This window comes from Diceros bicornis, chromosome 17 (genome assembly GCF_020826845.1).
Source record: "Diceros bicornis minor isolate mBicDic1 chromosome 17, mDicBic1.mat.cur, whole genome shotgun sequence".
NCBI lineage: Eukaryota > Metazoa > Chordata > Mammalia > Perissodactyla > Rhinocerotidae > Diceros > Diceros bicornis.
The window spans coordinates 37,622,178-37,640,334 of record NC_080756.1 but is presented as its reverse complement, the minus strand read 5'-3'; the positions used below and the strand labels follow the sequence as shown (position 1 = coordinate 37,640,334).

At 36.7% G+C, this 18,157-nt stretch overlaps 1 protein-coding gene across 1 annotated transcript in view; it reads left to right on the top strand.

Annotated features, from left to right (window-relative positions):
• IRAG2 (inositol 1,4,5-triphosphate receptor associated 2) overlaps positions 1-18,157 on the top strand; it is a 94,618-nt gene that overhangs the window by 37,981 nt on the left and 38,480 nt on the right. The window contains 3 exon segments of the mRNA XM_058558639.1: positions 10,184-10,298; positions 10,726-10,888; positions 17,861-17,922. Coding sequence (XP_058414622.1) covers positions 10,184-10,298; positions 10,726-10,888; positions 17,861-17,922 — 340 coding nt within the window.

The following is an 18,157-nucleotide window of genomic DNA, read 5'->3' as shown; positions in this document are numbered from 1 at the left end:
GAATAAATGAATGAACATAGGTGTATATTGAACTTGAATAAAGTAAAAAAACAAATGTAGTTAGAGACCAAGGTTGCTTAAAGAAAATAACCAGAAGAAACTATTTTGTTCCCCCCCAAATAAGGAAACTAGATGCCAGAGAGAGGTTAATACCAGCAAGAACTCACAAGAAAATGATCTTCTGCTTTCCCTAAGCAGCAGGGAGCCCAGAATTCCCCATAGCGGTAAAGTTGTGAGTTAAGTGGATATGCAGCTTCCTTACACAGATACCATCTCCACAAAAGGGAGCATTGAAATTCTTCTATTTAGCAACAAAAGAACTATTTGGAGAGAGGCCTGCACTAAAGTCATCTCTGAGTACGTGAATCTTCTGCATTATCCTACTAGACACACAAGCAGCCTAGTTAAATACTAATAGGTGCAGTTTGTTGAGAGTTTACCGTGTTTGATGTAGTGCTAAGAATTTGACATACATTAATCTCCAGAGAGGTTTAATAGCTTGCCCAAGGTCACTCAGGTGGGATTAAGTGACAGCTGGGATCAGACCTAGATATATTTGACTTCAAAACTTATGTTCTTTCAACTATTAATATCCCACCATCTACTTGTTAAAATCTTGTATAATATTCATTAAAAATACTCTGGGAACCTAGCAATGGGCAAAATACTACTCATCAATGTAGGGATGATTTAGCTTCTGCCTTCTAGATATAATTTAAAACAGACAAAGCCATATAGAGGCTACATACAAAATGATTTGGCTATGGGTTTTAACTATGAGTAAAAAAATGAGTGAAGTATTTTGTAGGGATGAGAGAGAGAATTCTATGTTTAGATGAGGTTGGAAATATTTATTAAAGGTAAACTTTCAGGGGCTGTTTGCTGAGGGGGAGAAGGTTTCTGTTCTAGTGCGAGATAAATAGGCTCCAGTGCTGAGGAATGGAAAGAATTGAGTGAGTCAAGGAGAGGCAGTGAAAGAAAAAACTGCTCTCAGAGGGCGTGGTGAAAAAAGCATGTCATCATTCATACAAATCCAAGTGCCAGCTTTGTGCCAGACTTCTTTTTTCTAGGTGCTAGAGAATTATAGGAAATAAGACAGAAATCTCTGCCTCCATGAAACTAACGTCTATTAAGGGACACAGCTAATGAACAAATAAACATGTAATTATATAATATAATGCCAGGAAGTGGTAAATGACATGAAGAAAATTAAAGCAGGACAAGACTGAGAATGATGGGGGCAGGAAGACCTAATTTTAGAAAGAACGGCCAGAAAGGCCTGCGGAGTGATTAATTGAGTGGATAACTGAATGAAGTGAGAGAGTGAGCTATGCGGTGATCTGGGGAGCGTTCGGGGCGGAGGAAATAGCTAGTGCAAAGACCCTGCGGTTGTAATGAGCTTGGTATGTTTAAGCAGCAGCAAGAGGCCAGCGTGGCTGGAGTGGAGTGAGTGCTGAGCAGAGGTAGGAGATGAGGTCAGAGAGATAGGCAGGGGTCAGGTCTATAGCTCTGCAGTTCATGTTTAGGAATTGGGATTTTATTCTGAGTGGATGGGAAGCCATCAGAGGGTTATAAGCAGAGGAATAATATGACTTGTGTTTTGAAAGATCATCTGGCTGCTGGGTAGAGAGCTGTCTATAGAGGGCAAGAGGGAAAGCAGTGAGACCAGTGAGAAGAGCTTTTTCAATAACAGATTACCAGTTAGAGAACCTGAATCAATTTACTGTATTATGACCCATTTTTTAAAATAAATATAAAATATCAGAGTGCATTACATATAGTAAGAGTAAGTAGTGTTTCATAAAATTTTTTTTCAGCTATGTGTGTACTCAGTTGAAATATAAAATATTTACTGGGTCATGGTCAAAAAAGCCATTGAGTTAGGACTATTGCAATAGTCCAGGTGAAGGGTGTAACATGAGCGAGGGTGATAGTTGTGAAGGTGGTAAGAAATGATTGGTTTCAAACTATATTTTGAAGATGGATCAGATCTCATATGCTAGTGAGTTAGTTGTGGGGATGCAAGAAAGAGAAGAGTCATTCTTGACTTAGAGGTATTTTGTCTGAAAACTAGGTAAATGGGGTGCTATTTAGATAGCAAAATCTGGGGGAGACTCAGACTTGGCAGGAGAAGGTATCAAGATTTAGCATTAGGACACGTTAACAAGGAGAGTTGTTGAATTTAAAAACACACTCCCAAAGCTAACACTATATTTCGTAACATGGTAATGAAAGTCTCTATAGAAGAAAAATCTTCAGTTTCAACATCTGCTGAAGATTTTTAATAGGTAGTACTATCTAATTTTTTAAAAAGCTATTTCTAAGACTATTATAGTTCATAAAGTACATAAAAGTTATTTATAGGTGCAAATACATATAAGTAATAAAAGTTTTAGTATTATTAAATATGGATTTCTGTTGGTCCTTACAGTCCTTTTGCTTTCCCTTGGAAGATAATGGACACTCTTGAGAGTTTAGACTATTACTGGAAAAGAGAAAAGTAGATAAAACCAATGTCTTAAATAAAAAAAACCAGAGGAGGTGATGTCAGCAAGAAGGTGGAATAGGAAGCCCTGGACCCTCCTTCTCCCAATAAATGCAATGATTCAATAGTAATGCATGGACAAATTCCCTTTGTGAGAAATCCAGAAATTGGTTGAGAGGCTCCTGAACCCTGGGTAAGCGTGAAACCAGCCACATCAATGCTGGTAGGAAAATTCTAGATACCTTATTGCTATAATTCCTGCTCCTGGCACAGGGCCATATGATGAAAAGGAACCCTCCAGTTCCCAACTTCTTCCTGGGGAGGGAAAGAGTCAGACTGTGTGTCCAACATTCCAACTTTTCTGAGGACTTCCCAAGATACTGGCTTCTGTCTTCTTTGTCTCAGAGTGCAGAAGGAGCTGGGCATACTATAGACACCTGGGGGATACTGAGAACAAAGACAGTGGTTGAATTATCACACAAGCACTCATCGTAGTCCCTCCCCTAGCCCAGCACAGAGTAATCAGATGAAAAATCCCACATCCAAGCTTCTCCTTGGGGAAAGAAAGAGTTGGATCATGCACCCAACCTCCTAGCTTTTCTGGGGGCTGCCTGAGAGACTGGCTTCTGTCACACCCATCTTGGAGCAATGATGGGACCATCATAACCTAGATGTCTAGGACCACTAAGAACAAAAAATGGTGGTTTAAACTAGCGTGAAGATTTGAGACACCCCCAGAATCTCTACCTGGGCTAATTGGTAGGGATTTCCTCTTGTGCAGGGCCAGTCTGTGAAGACTGGGAGAAGTGGCTGTTTATTCTAATGTGCGTATACCTAAACAAAGAGTCAAAGAAAATGAAGAAACAGGGAAATATGTCCCAAACAAAGGAACAAAATAAATCTCCAAAAACTGAGACTAATGAAACAGAGATAATGATTAGCTCACAGAGAATTCAAAATAACTGTCATAAAGATGGTCAACGAGGTCAGGAGAACAATGCATGAACAAAGTGAGAATATCAAAAAAGAGATAAAAACTACTAAAAAGTACCAAACAGAAGTCTTGGAGCAGAAGAATATAATAACAGGGCCAAAAAAATTCACTAGAGGGGTTCAGTATCAGACTAGATCAAGCAGAAGAAAAGATCAGTGAACTTGAAGACAGGTCATTAGAAATTATACAGTCAGAAGAGTAAAAAGGAAAAAGAATGAAAAAGAGTGAAGAAGACTTAAGGGACTTATAGGACACCATTAAGCAGATCCATATATGTATTATGGGAGTCCCAAAAGGAGTAAAAGGAAAGAAAGGAGCAGAAAGGTGATTCAAAGAAGTAATGACCGAAAACTTCCAAAATTTGGGGAAAGACATCCAGATCCAGAAGGTCCAATGGATCTCACATAAGATGAACCCAAAGAAATCCACATTGAGATACATTATAATCAAATTGTCAAAAGTCAAAGATAAAGAGAGAATTTTGAAAGCAGCAAGAGAATAGTTTTGTCACATACATGGGAATCCCCATGAGACTGATCAGTGAATTTCTCAGCAGAAACCTTGCAAGCCAGAAGGGAGTGGGGTGATATATTCAAAGTACTGAAAGTAAAGATCAACCAAGAACACTATACCCAGCAAAATTGTTCCTCAAAAATGAAGACAATATAAAGACTTTCCCATACAAATAAAAGCTGAGGGACCTCGTTACCACTAGACCTGCCATACAAGAAATGCTAAAGGGAGTTCTTCAAGTTGAAATAAAATGACCTTAAACAGTAATATGAAAGCATAATAAAATATGAAATTTTCTGGTAAAGGTAAATATATAGGCAAATACATAATACTGTAATACTATAATGCTAGTGGGTAAATCACTTTTAATTCTAAGATAAAAGTTAAAATACAAAAGTATTATAAATAAAACTATATATGTTAATGCATACACTATATAAAAGATGTAAATTGTGACATCTGTAAGTGGGGGGAAGAAGTACAAGTGTATTTTTTTGTATGTGATTGAAGTTAAGTTTGTCATCTTGAAATAGACTATTATAAGATGTTTTATGCAAACCCCTTGGTAACCACAAAGAAAATACCTATAGAAGATACACAAAAGAAAAGGAAAAGAATCAAAACATACCAATACAAAAAAAATCAAAGAAGACAGGAAGAGAGGAAAAGAGGGACAAAAGAACTACAAGACACACAGAAAACAATTAACAAAATGGCAATACTAAGTCCCTCCCTATCAGTAATTACTTCAAATAGATTGAACTCCCCAATCAAAAGACACAGAGTGGCTGAATGGATTAAAAACAAGATTCAACTATATGCAGTCTATAAGAGACTCACTTTAGATTTAAGGAAACACAGAGGCTGAAAGTGAAGAGATGGAAAAAGATACTCCATGCAAATGCTAACCAGAAGAGAGCAGGAGTGGCCATACTTATATCAGACAAAATAGATTTTAAGTCAAAAACTGTCATGAGAGACAAAGAAGGACATTATATAGTGATAAAAAGGTCAATTCACCAGGAAAATATCACAATTATAAATATATATGCACCAACACCAGACCACCTAAATGTATAAAACAAACATGGACAAAATGGAAAGGAGAAATAAACAGCAATATAATAATAGTAGGAGACTTCAATACTCTACTTTCAATAATGGATAGAACGTTGAAACAGAAGATCGATAAGGAACACTTAAACAACACTGCAGAACAAATGGACCTAACAGATGTATACAGAACATTCCGCCCAAGAGCTGCAGAATATACAGTCTTCTCAAGTGCACATCTAACATTGTCCAAGATAGAGCACATGTTAAGTCACAAAACAAGTCTTAACAAATTTAAGAAGATTGAAGTCATATTAAATATCTTTTCCAACCACATGGAATAGAACTAAAAATCAGTGGAAGGTGGCAAACTGGAAAATTTACAAACTTGTAAAAATTAAACAACACACTGCTGAAAAACCACAAAGAAGAAATTAAAAGAGAAATTAGAAAATATCTTGAAACAAACAAAAATGGGAACATGTCAAATCCTATGGCACATAGCAAAAACAGTACCAAGAGTGAAGTTAACAGTGATAAATACCCACATTAAAAAGAAGAACAATCTCAAACAACTTAACCTTGGGGTGGAGAATGGGCAAAATAGGTGAAGGGGATTAAGAGGTACAAACTTACAGTTATAAAACAAGTCGTGGGGATATAATGTACAGCATAGGGAAGATAGTCAATAGTAGTGTAACAATTTAGTAACCATCAGTGGTGACAGATGGTTACTAAAATTGCCATGGTGATCATTTCATAATGTAGATAAATGTTGAATCACTGTGTTGTACACCTAAAACTAATATGTCAACTATAAAAATAAATAAATAAAAAAACCAGCCTAACTTTACACCTCAAGGAACTAGAAAAAGAACAAACTAAGTCCAACGTTAGCACAAGGAAGGAAATAATAAAGATTATAGCAGAAATAAACAAAATAGAGAATAGAAAATAATTTTTTAAAAAACCAATGAAACTGAGTTGGTTTTTTGAAAAGATAAACAAAATTGACAAGCCCTTAGCTAGACTAAGAAAAAGAGAAGACAAATAAATAAAATAAAAAGTAAAAGAGGAGATATTACAACTAATGCCACAGAAAAAAGCAGATCATAAAAGACTACTATGAACAATTACATACCAACAAATTGGATAACCTTGAAGAAATGGTTAAATCCTAGAAACATACAACCTACCAAGACTGAATCAGGAAGAAACAGAACATCTGAACAACCAATAGCTAGTAAGAAGATTGAAGCAGTATTCAAAAACCTCCCAACAAAGAGAAGCTCAGGACATGATGGCTTCACTGGTGAATTCTACCAAACACTTAAAGAAGACTAACACCAATCCTTTTGAAGCTCTGTCAAAAAACTGAAGAGGAGGGACCACTTCTCAATTCATTTTAGGAGGCCAGCATTATCCTGACACCAAAACCAAAGATACTATAAGAAAAGAAAACTACAGGCCAATATTCCTGATGAATATAGATGCAAAAATCCTCAACAAAATACTAGCAAACCAATTTCAACAGCACATCTAAACGATCATACACCATGATCAAGTGAGATTTATCCCTGGGATGTGAGGATAGTTCAACATACACTAATTAATGTGATACACTACATTAACAGAATGAAGAATAAATATCACATGATTATCTAAATTGATGCAGAAAAGCATTTGACAAGATTCAATACCCTTTCATGATAAAAATATTTAAAAAACTAGAAATAGAAGGACACTACCTCAACACAATAAAGGGCATATATGAAATGCCCACAGCTAACATTATACTCAATGGTGAAAGACTGAAAGCTTTTCCCCCAAGATCAGAAACAAGGCAAGGATGCAACATAGTACTGAGAGTCCTAGCCACAGCAATTAGGCAAGAGAAAGAAATAAAAGGCACCCACATTGGAAAGGAAGAAGTAAAATCATCTCTGTTTGCAGATGACATGATCTTATATATAGAAAGACTCCACAAAAAGCTGTTAGAACTAATAAACAAATTCAACAAAGTTGCAGCATACAAAAATAAGTTACATTTTTATACACTAACAATGAACTATCGGAAAAGGAAACTGAGAAAACAATCCCATTTAAAATAGCATCCAAATGAATAAAATACTTAGGAATAAACTTAACTAATGAGGTGAAGACTTGTACACTGAAAACTGTAAGATATTGCTGAAAGAAATTAAATAAGATGCAATAAGGGGAAAAATATCTTGTGTTCATGGATTGGAAGATTTAATATTTAAAACATCCATGCTATCCAAAGTGATCTACAGATTCAATGCGATCCCTATCGAAATCCGAATAGCATTTTTTACAGTAAGAAAAAAATGCTAATATTCGTATGGAACCGCAAAAAACCCTGAATAGCCGAAATAATCTTGAGAAAGAAGAACAAAGCTGAAAGTATCACACTTCATGATTTCAAACTATATTACAAAGCTGCAGTAACTAAAACAGTATGTTACTGGCCTAAAGACAGACATATAGACCAATGGAACAGAATAGAGTGCCCAGCAGTAAACCTATACATATGTGGTCAGCTGATCTTCGACTAGGATGCCAAGACTATATAATGGGGAAAGGATAGTCTTCTCAGCAAATGATGTTGGGAAAACTGGATGTCCACATGCAAAAGAATGAAGTTGAACCCTTATCATAAACAATATACAAAAATAAACTCAAAATGGATTAAAGACTTAAACATAAGGCCTAAACCTTTAAAATTCCTAGAAGAAAACTTAGGAGAAGGGCTTCATGACATTGGTCTTGACAATGATTTCTTGGATATGACACCAAAAGCACAAGGAATAAAAAAAAATAGACAAGTGGGTCTACATCAGACTAAAAAGCTTCTGCACAGCAAAGGAATTAACAGAATGAAAAGGTAACCTATGGAATGGTAGAAAATATTTGCAAACTGTATATCTGATAAGGGGTTAATGTTCAAAATATGAGGAACACCTGTAACTCAATAACAAAAAAGCAAATAACCTAATTTGAAAATTGGCAAAAGACTTGAATAGACATATTTCCAAAGAAGACATACAACTGGCCAAAAATTATGTATATGAAAATATGTTCAGCATCACCAATCATCAGGGAAATGCAAATAAAAACCACAATGAGTCATTCACAATGGTGAATGAATCACACCTGTTAGGAAGGCCATTATCAAAAAAAGACCCAAAAGATACCAAGTGTTGGCAAGGATGTACAGAAATTGAAACCCTTGTGTACTGTTGGTGGGAATGTGAAATGGTGCAACTGCTATCGAAAACAATATGGCAGTTCCTCAAAAAATTAAAAATAGAACTATCATATGATCCAGCAATTCCACTTCTGGGTATACATCCAAAAGAATTCAAAACAAAATGACAAAGAAATATTTGCACAACCATGTTCATTGCAGCATTATTCACAATAGCCAAATGTGGAAACAACCTAAATGTTCATCAGTGGATGAATGAATAAAGAATTTGTGGTATATACATACAATGGAATATTATTCAACCTAATTAAAAAAGAAGGAAGTTTTGCCACATGTGACAACATGGATGAATCTTAAGGACATGCTAAGTGAAATAAACCAGTCACAGAAGATTTCAAATCAAGTACTGCACTTATATGAGGTATCTAAAATACACCACATACCACCTAATAATGTTTTGGCCTGTCAACGACAGGCCACATATACGACAGTGATCCCATAAGATTAGTACCATAGAGCCTAGGTGTGTAGTAGGCTATACCATCTAGATTTGTGTAAGTACACTCTACGATGTTTGAACAATTGCGAAATTGCCTAAAGACACATTTCTCAGAACATATCCCCATTGTTAAGTGACACAGAACTGTAGTTAAACTCATAGAAGCAGAGAGTAGAATAGTGGTTTCCAGGGGCTAGGAGAGGGAGAAATGGTGAGTTGCTATTAATGGGTATAGAGTTTCAATTATGCAAGATAAATAAGTTCTAGAGATCTGCTGTACAACATTGTGCTTATAGTTAAGAAGACTGTATTGTACACTTAAAAATGTGTTAAGAGGGTAGATCTCGTGTTAAATGTTCTTACTACAATTAAAAAAAAGAAAAAACTGACTATAAGCTATTGAACAATGCTCAGTAGAATATGTGTTTAAGTAGTTTTTATTTTGCTTATGGTTTTGTTTGCTGGTTTACCATAATGGTGAAGCATTCTACGAGACCATCCTTTTCTCTCACGTGGTCCTTCTTGTAATCAGGGCTGAATTTATGGCCTGACTATGTTTTAACATTTGAGAAGTACACAGAAGGCCTAAACCTGACAGTGTCTTCCTCACTGCTTTGAGACTCCTAAAGTTTATCATCCCTTTGAGCTAAGGTCCTTATTCAGGTCAAACTGTTGCCAGATAATCCTTGATATATTGATACATAGTTTAAATAATCTTGTCAGCTAACGGAGAGCAGATGCATTTTTATATATTTTGGGGATTAGGGTTGGATCCAAAAGGTAACATAACACTAAGAGATTTGGGGTGAGGAAAAGGAGAGGGGAAAGGCTTCAGAAAAGAGGAGACTGGAGTGGAAGTACTAACAGCTAGCTCTCATCTGTGTTTGGCAGCAGCCCTTCTTGTGCTCATGGCACATATTTATACCATGATTGACAACTCTAAAGGAGAAAGACTAAGGTCATGAAACAAAGCTCTTTTTTCTTTTCTTTTCTCTTCTTTCTCCTCCCCCCCTTTTCTTTTCCTTTCTTTTTCTGAAAAAGCTGGCTGTGATGTATAAATATTGCACCTGTCACAGTGACCTCATTGTAGCACCATCCTCTAAGCAATTGGTTACCGATGCTAAAGACTGTGAATGTAGCTTCTGGAAAACTGAACATTCCAGTGTATACTAGGAAACTAAATGTCTTTATTTATAAAGTGAGGCTATCAGGCCACGTAATCAATATGATCGCTTTAATAAAAATTCTATATTTGTGAGGCATTTATATGTAGGTAAATACTTTCACTTTTTCCTCTCATCTCTGAGGAGGTATGTTGTTTGAATTTGTCACAGCTTCCCAGGGATGACTCTTAATTGAAATGTCACTGACAGCTTGTGGTTTGGACTTTTTTTTTTTTTTTAACTCTAGGCAGAAACAACTAGAAGCCATTAAACAACTGCGAGAAGATGCTGTCAACCAGGAAGCCCATCTCAGGGAGAAGGTCCAAGAAGCCAGCCAACGGTTGGAGGACACAGAGGAGCAGGTAGGATGGCCTTTGACTACATTATATTCAGGGGAAGTCTCCTCAGATATATTAAAACCATGAAGTAAAGATGGAGGAGGAACAAAAAAAACAAAGAGGAACTGTGAAGTTCAGTCCCTGGTGACTAGCAGAGAGCGGAGGAAGTAATGGGGGAGTTGTAAAGGAGGCGGTGTCAACAGCCTGCTGATGAAAGAGGTAACTTTGCAGAAAGAGGCAACTTGACATATCAGGACGTTTACCACTGTAGAAATAGCTCAGGCATACGAAGCCCATGCAAACGCAGAATTGCAGAAGTGCAGTAGAGGCTTATCACTTCCCTGAGAAGAAAAGCACATTTTCAGTTTCGTGTGCATAATAGGCGCGAGCGCTCAATTGCTTTCTTTCCTGGCCACCCTGCTAAAATCCAGTATTAACTGTACCAATCCAGGTTGAGGATCGAGATCGGGCAGCCCACGGTGCCAGTGAAAAAGCCAAGTCTCTGCCGCATAAATTAGAGGAAGCAATTTTGGAACAACGGAATCTGCAGGCTATAAATACTGAGTTAGTGAACAGTTGCCAGATACTTGAGCAGAAGACAAGGAAACTGAAAAGTGAGTAGCAAATATCTGTTTTGTCCCAGTTCAGTCCACCCCGAGGTGGGGCGAAAGGACTACAGCCATTTTTCTAGATTACAGCTGCTGTGTTATTACTGCATTTATGACCATGAAATGGTTCCAGAAGGCAGTCCTGTGGGCTTTCAGAGAGGTTTGCCTAGTGGCTAGCTCGATTGATTTAACCATTAGCTTTTCCTTTTCCTTGTTTATTACAAGTTGGATTTGCCCATGACTGTTATTTCTCTAAAAATGAAATAAAACTTCTCAATATCCGTAAAAGTAAACACGGAAAAAAATCTTCTATGCATGGGATATTTGAACTTGCTAATTGTTTACATATTCTACCCTGATTTTATTAACTAGTTTGTACCCATCTATGGAGGAAAGGGCCCTATTTTCTTCTAAGTAGTAATTTTAGGGTTGGGCAAAATACTTATGAATTCAATGTGTATCAAAACAGTAAATATATGTGAAAAATTTTTTTACATTTTAATGTGTTCTTTACATATATATTTTGCTTTAAAAATTAGAATATTTGTCATTTTTCTGTATGACCTAAAAGTGGATAAGTGTTTACTAACAATTTAGGTGAGAAGAAAATTGTCAAATTAGAGATGTCAGATTATTTATAAGCTTATTTTATTCTAGAAATATAGTTTGGTAAACATAAAGCTTATTTGTTTGATCATTTATCAGACAACTGCTTTTGTTCAGCCAGCTTCTTGTTCTGTCAGCATAAATGTTCTTTTTATAGAAAGTTATTGGTTTGGGTAATAAACAACTAAATATAAGCTTAAGGTAAGCTAGAGATAGAAATTTTCAGGCTTGTGTTTGTTTTGGATTTATTGTACGCTTCCTACTGGTATCTGGGAAAGCTGTTTAAGAGTTTAAAAGACTTGGCTAGTTCTAAATAGCAGTGGTTATTCAACATTTTATTATTATTTTTAAATCTTGTAGAACTTGCTAGTTTTCAGTAACTAAGTATCAGTTTACTTTGCTTCACTCTGTCAGACAATGTAAAGCACACTTTAAATTACGTAATCTATATGTTATTTTATAATTGCTCAGAGAGCCTTGGAGAAGGTTCCCTTGTGATTAGAAGTGTTCACGTTGAGACATGAATAAGGCATTCCAAATTTGGTTTATAATGTGTTTGCTTTAGGCACTGTGCTTAGGACTAATCTTTTGGTTCAGTTGTATTTACCTTTTGAATAAATCATTATTATATACCATAGTTTTATAAAACTAAGAATTTATCTCCTCTCCAACCTCCCATGATTTCCTTGTAGTGCCTTCTTTGAAGAGTCAACTTTCATAACTTATCCCAAAATGTACATTCTTGATAGTATGAACTTGCTATTGTCTTCCCAGTTTATCCTCAGGGAATAATTGGTCCAAATATTATTAAAAACAGAATATGAAAGCTGCCCTGGGTTGTATGCATGCATTTTTTTTTTCCCTGGCTGGATAAAGTGGATGGATGCCTCCTTTTTGTCTTGAGTTGCCCACAACCTGCCTGCCTTTATGAACCCCTTTCCTTGTTGGTATCTTTTGTTGCCCAAAGAAGGCATCCATATCAAGATTTTGCTCTTAAGACCATTTGCTCATGAGGATCTTTCTAATAATGCCCTTAAAAATCAACCTGCGCAATAAGAGGGAAATTTAGGTAGCACATATTTTTGAAATGTTCTATATAGAAGATTTTCCAGAAAGACTGTGAACAAATGTCAATGAGACAGAAACAGTTATCACACAAACACATCCTCACACATTCTACCATGACCACCGCCACCACATGCTGTTTGAATTCTGAGTCAGACATTTGAGTTCTGAGTCAGAAAATAAAACTATTTAAATCCATTTAGTTCTTCTGAAACTTTCTGGTTAGCTTAATAAGTTCATTAATTATTTAAGGCGATTGCTTTCTGCTTCATCTAAGAAAGTTTCATTAGCAAATTGTGGGGGGATGTTTTGTCCAAATATTCAGGTCAATGACAATGTTCACAAGCTGGAACTAGGAAGTTGTTTATGATGCTTGATTAGAAATCCTGAACTTAATGTTGAATAAATAATGTTGCTCAAGTTTTCAATTGCTACCAGGACTGGCCTGATTTATGAGGTAATTAGTGTACAAGCTTGCCTCCATGAAATGTGCCATTAGAACTGCTAAATTTCTTGAATGGTTACTTATATGTTTTCTTTCTTCTGCTTCTTACCTTCGTATGTATCTAAATATCTCGTTAACAAAGGCAATACTGGATGTATAAATGGGTGTTTGCTCTAAAAGGGAAATAAAAGAACTTCTTAGATCTAGGGTATGCATCCAACACATTAGGGTGAATCTAATATACACAGACGTGGACTACTTGATCTAATCCAAATTATCACCACTTTACTATTCATCCTCTTTTTGACTCTGTCTAACATGAAATCTTCATTAAGTCACTGCTTTAATAGACTGTGAGAGAATTAGAAACCATAAATATTTCCTGGGAGAGAGGCTGAGAAGCTCCTGTATATCACAATTCCTTGTGTGAACATAGTGTCTGTATATGAACTTGATAGTTTAGAGAAAGCTTTCACCTAGATGATTTCACAGGAAACTCTCTTCTAGCTTGCTATTCTTAGCCTGGAGGGCATGAAGTATGGGACAGATCACAGCCTTATGACTTTGAGGGTGGATGCAAGATGAGAGCCACATGGCCTGAGCAGTCAGTACACAAGAGGGAAGTGAGACAAGAAAGGGGGATTCAGGTGACTGAGATACTCAAAGATAGGTGTTGGGTGAGGACCAAGGAGAAACCAAAGTCAAATATAGCTGTTGAGGGGGGCCTAAGTCTTCCCAAATGAAAGATGCAGGTATGGATGAGATAATCTAGGAGGCAGTATAGCGTCATGATTAAGATCATGGGATTTGAAGTGAAACAAACCTATGTTCTGATTCTAAGTCTACAAAAGAGAAGCTAGATAAAGTTGGGCAAATCACTTTACCTCTCTGAGCCTCAGCATCCTCTTCCAGAAAATGCAGTAGTTGTTAATTTATAAATAACATAATAAATGCAAAACAGTAGCTAGTGCTGGGCCATCCTTGGTACAGTCTCTTCTGCTAGAACATGTTTCTATTACATGAATTACTTCATTCACGGTTGACAAATGGGTACTGACATTTTAGTATAATATGGAGGTTATATTGTTTCATTTACGGTTTTCCTGGGAATAGGATGTGGATTGGTAGGAATAGAACTATATCCTTCAGCAGGAAAGGAAAAAGTCCTGAGCTTGGCAGCTGACAGGCAGCAGGGGCCCTTTCAGCTTTATTTTAAGGAAATTAAAAACAAGTGTCTGCACCTGGGCCTCCCTCTCCAGAGAAGTGCCGCCCCAGCCTCGCAGGGCTCTGGCTTGTGGCAGATTGTACAACGTCCTGCGTTCATTTTAGCAGCCCCACTGCCTCCGAGTTCCACTTCCATCTGCATTTTCTTAGCACTCTACCAGCTCTGTGCCATTTAGAGTGTTATCAGCATTTCCACTCTGTTGTTTTCATGCATTTCTAGTATTCTGTGGGGCAACCTTTAGCCGTTTTAAGATGCTTGTCTTGGTGTTCCGAATTATCTTCCTAGGTACCAATAATTTAATAATTGTGTTTGTGCTCTGGTTACAATGTTGCATATACATTTTTAGTGCTCTCTTCCTAACCCTATTTATCTCATAAACCCTGTTACTTTTATTCTTATAATTTTTAAATTATTCTTTATTGGTGCATAATTAACGTATCATAACATGTTCAGATCTTAAGTGTACTGGTCAACCAGTTTGACAAACGCACATCAAAACGCAGAACTTCTGTAACTCCAGATAGTTCCCTTGTGCTACTTCCCAGTCACTCTTCCTCCCCGACCACTGCCACCACAAGGAGCAACCACTGAACTGATTTCTATCACTGATGAGTTAGTTTAGCTTATTCTAGAATTGAGTTATACAGTATGTACTTTTGTGTGTGTCTGTCTTCTTCCCCTCAGCGTAATATTTATCTATGTCATGTTCATCAGCTATACGCCCTTTTCATCGTTGAGTCGTATTTCTTTATATGAACATTCTACAATTTGATTATCTTTTCTCCTGTTACTGGACATCTAAATTTTTTACCGTTTGAGGTTGTTATGGAGAAAGCTGCTGTGAATATCTGTGTGTGGGTCTTTGTGTGGACTTAGGTTTTTATTTAACCCAGGATAAATATCTAGGAGCAGAGTTGTAAAGTCATAGTGTTGTTGAAACTCTAGCTTTTTAAGAAACTGCCAGACAGTTTTTCATAGTGTTTGTAGCATTTCAAACTCCCACCAGCAATGTGTGGAAGTTCATTTGGTGGTGTCAATAATTTTCTCCATTCTTCTGGGTATCTCATTGTGATTTTCATTTGTTATGCGGATTGGCTATTACATATCTTCTTTGTGAAGTATCTAAGTCTTTTCCCCATTTCAAATTAAGACATTTGTCCTTTTGTTATTGAGTTGCAGGAAATCTTTACAGATTTTGGATGCAAGTCCTTTGACAGGTATATGTGTTGTAAATTATTTTCTCCTAGTCTGTGGTTTTCAATGAACCCTGATATTTTTAATGTACAATTTTATAGAACATGAGGTAACACATACATTGTGTTATTAAGCCCATACTCTATAAATGTCAACCATCATTGATAGCTAACATTCTTGCAGCTCTAATATGATGGTTTTGATTTTCGATAGCCCATTAATTGCAAGGCCTTTGCCTGAAAGACCTTATTTCGCAGTCATTTAGAGAGTTGTTTTATCTCAACTTTCTTCAAAGGCAGTGTATCCAAGACACCTGGTCCCATCCTACATTACAGATGGCCACAGCAGGGGACATAGTGGCCATTGTTTCACTTTCTTCCATGTGAAACCTAAATGGCCCAGAGACATGGCAGGTCTAACTCCAAACACATAGGCAAGAATGCAAAGGTGGATGTAAATTAGAGTCATAATCCAGCTTGTTTTGCCTTATGAAACATATGGAAATAGTTGCTGCACATTAGACAAAACATCTGCTGAAATGAGGTTTTCAATTTGAATGCTTTGAGATGAACTATTTCTAAAACCTGAGATTGCCTGGTGAGAGAGCAGATGGGCAATTTAGACAGTCTTAAACTAACTCTTTATTTCTTCTGAAACACAAGCTTAATTTGGAAATTCAGAGACAGTGTTTTGGAGAAACACGACCTTCAGAAACACAACGTTGGCCACTTCTGAAAGCTTCGGTTGCTGTTGCTTAGATACAGGTCACGAGGGGGACAGGGCCTTATTTCTTAGTGCAGTGAACACAGAGAATTTTAAAAAATTGAATCTTTACTAGAGTTCTAAGTATTAAGAATTAAAAAAATTTTTAATTACTTAATATAATAGAAATATTTTTTTAATATATTTTTCCTCCTAGTGGGCCTAGTAACACTATGTCAAGTTTAGTTGAGAAATAAGTTACTTCTACAAAAAGATATTCTTACAAAATAGAATTTTACATGGATAATTTTCTACATAATTGAAGCTTGGCAGGCCTTTCTTCCTGAAAAAAATTTAAAATTAGATTGTGTATTTCTTTTCACATATATTAACGTTATTTTCATGGCTCAAAATTTCTTCAGGCTATTGAAATATAAAACTATCGGTTTTTAAAATAAAAAGCACCAGATTTCTCTGTGTTTTGGACACCAGCGTATCTGCTGTTAATTTTCCTGGCTGTTAGTGATAAAAAAAAAAAAAATAGTGGCAGCTATTAATATGCCTCCATCTAGCAGAGCTTCCTACCCTCATTAAATTTTTGTTTTTAATCATCTGTGGGCTGAGAAAACAGTCCAGTCAAGCCTGTGAGAATTATGTATAAATTCAGAGCCCACTGTCTGATTGGAAGTGTGAGGATTTGCCACATGAATAAAGGGCATAGATATCAACATCTATTTTGGTCGTTCAAAAGATTTGGGTCTATTTTCTGGGTCTTGGCTATATTTCAGAGTATGAATTGTCAAATAAGTCATATGTTACTATGAAACTCAAACAGTTAAATAGATATTTTTTCACATTTCCATTATTCCAGAGATGGGAATTTGGAAGTTACTGGGAAGCAGATTTCAGTTTAGAAAGACAAATTTTTTTTTTTTTTTTTTTTTTTTTTTTGTCAGGAGATCAGCCCTGAGCTAACATCCACCAATCCTCCTCTTTTTTTTGCTGAGGAAGACGGCCCTGGGCTAACATCGGTGCCCATCTTCCTCCACTTTATATGGGACGCCGCCACAGCATGGCTTACCAAGCAGTACTTCGGTGCGCGCCCGGGATCCGAACCAGCGAACCCCGGGCCGCCGCAGCGGAGCGCGCGCACTTAACCGCTTGCGCCACCGGGCCGGCCCCTAGAAAGACAAATATTTTTAATTTCACAAAAGAGTATAATGAATTGAACACTGCCCTGTGAGTCTGATCTCAGCTCCATGAGTAACCAGTTGCCATTTAAATCCTCTGGACATCAGTGTTCTCATGATCTCAGACCCACTTGTAGGGCTCTCGGATTCCAGGGCTCCACTTCCTATCACTCATAGCTCAGGCAGAGGCTTATTGGAGAGAGGATTTCCACATGGGCAGGCGGTTGGACTGAATGACCTCTAAGGTGTATTCCCATTTTAAGACTGAATAATTCTATGACTCACTTCTAGAAGACAATTCATTTGCTTCTGTCAAGGTTGAATTTAAATACCCACGTGTAATAATGGTTTAGCTGCTCCTTGCTGCTTTGGGCTCCTTATTTTCCGTTTTCACAAATCCTGAGTTGAGGATGTCATTCTCAGAAGTTATTGTTTTTCTTTCTCCTGTCCTCAGGCCTCAAATTTAAAGCTGTTAAAAGTTTATGATATAAATTAAGGGAAAGGGGGGTTACAAATTGTCATATTAAGCTGGTTATAAATTCTCTTTATAGCAACAATTGAATCACCAAGAAAGAAGTTAATTAAAGGACAACTCCATGGCTTGCTGTTTCAGGTAAAAAAAAAAACCAAAAAACCTCCAATGTTTGTGTACTGTGGGGAAGATGTCCAATTTGTATAAGGTTTTGAACATAATTTGTGATATAGAAGAATTTTAATCATAAATAACCAACTTAGAAGAAAATGCTCTGATGGACTTTGTTCTCTCATGCACTGAAAACATTTAGCAAAACAAGAAGGGAGAACTCACATTAGTGAGTGGCTCTTAACAACATCTTTCAAAGAGGAAG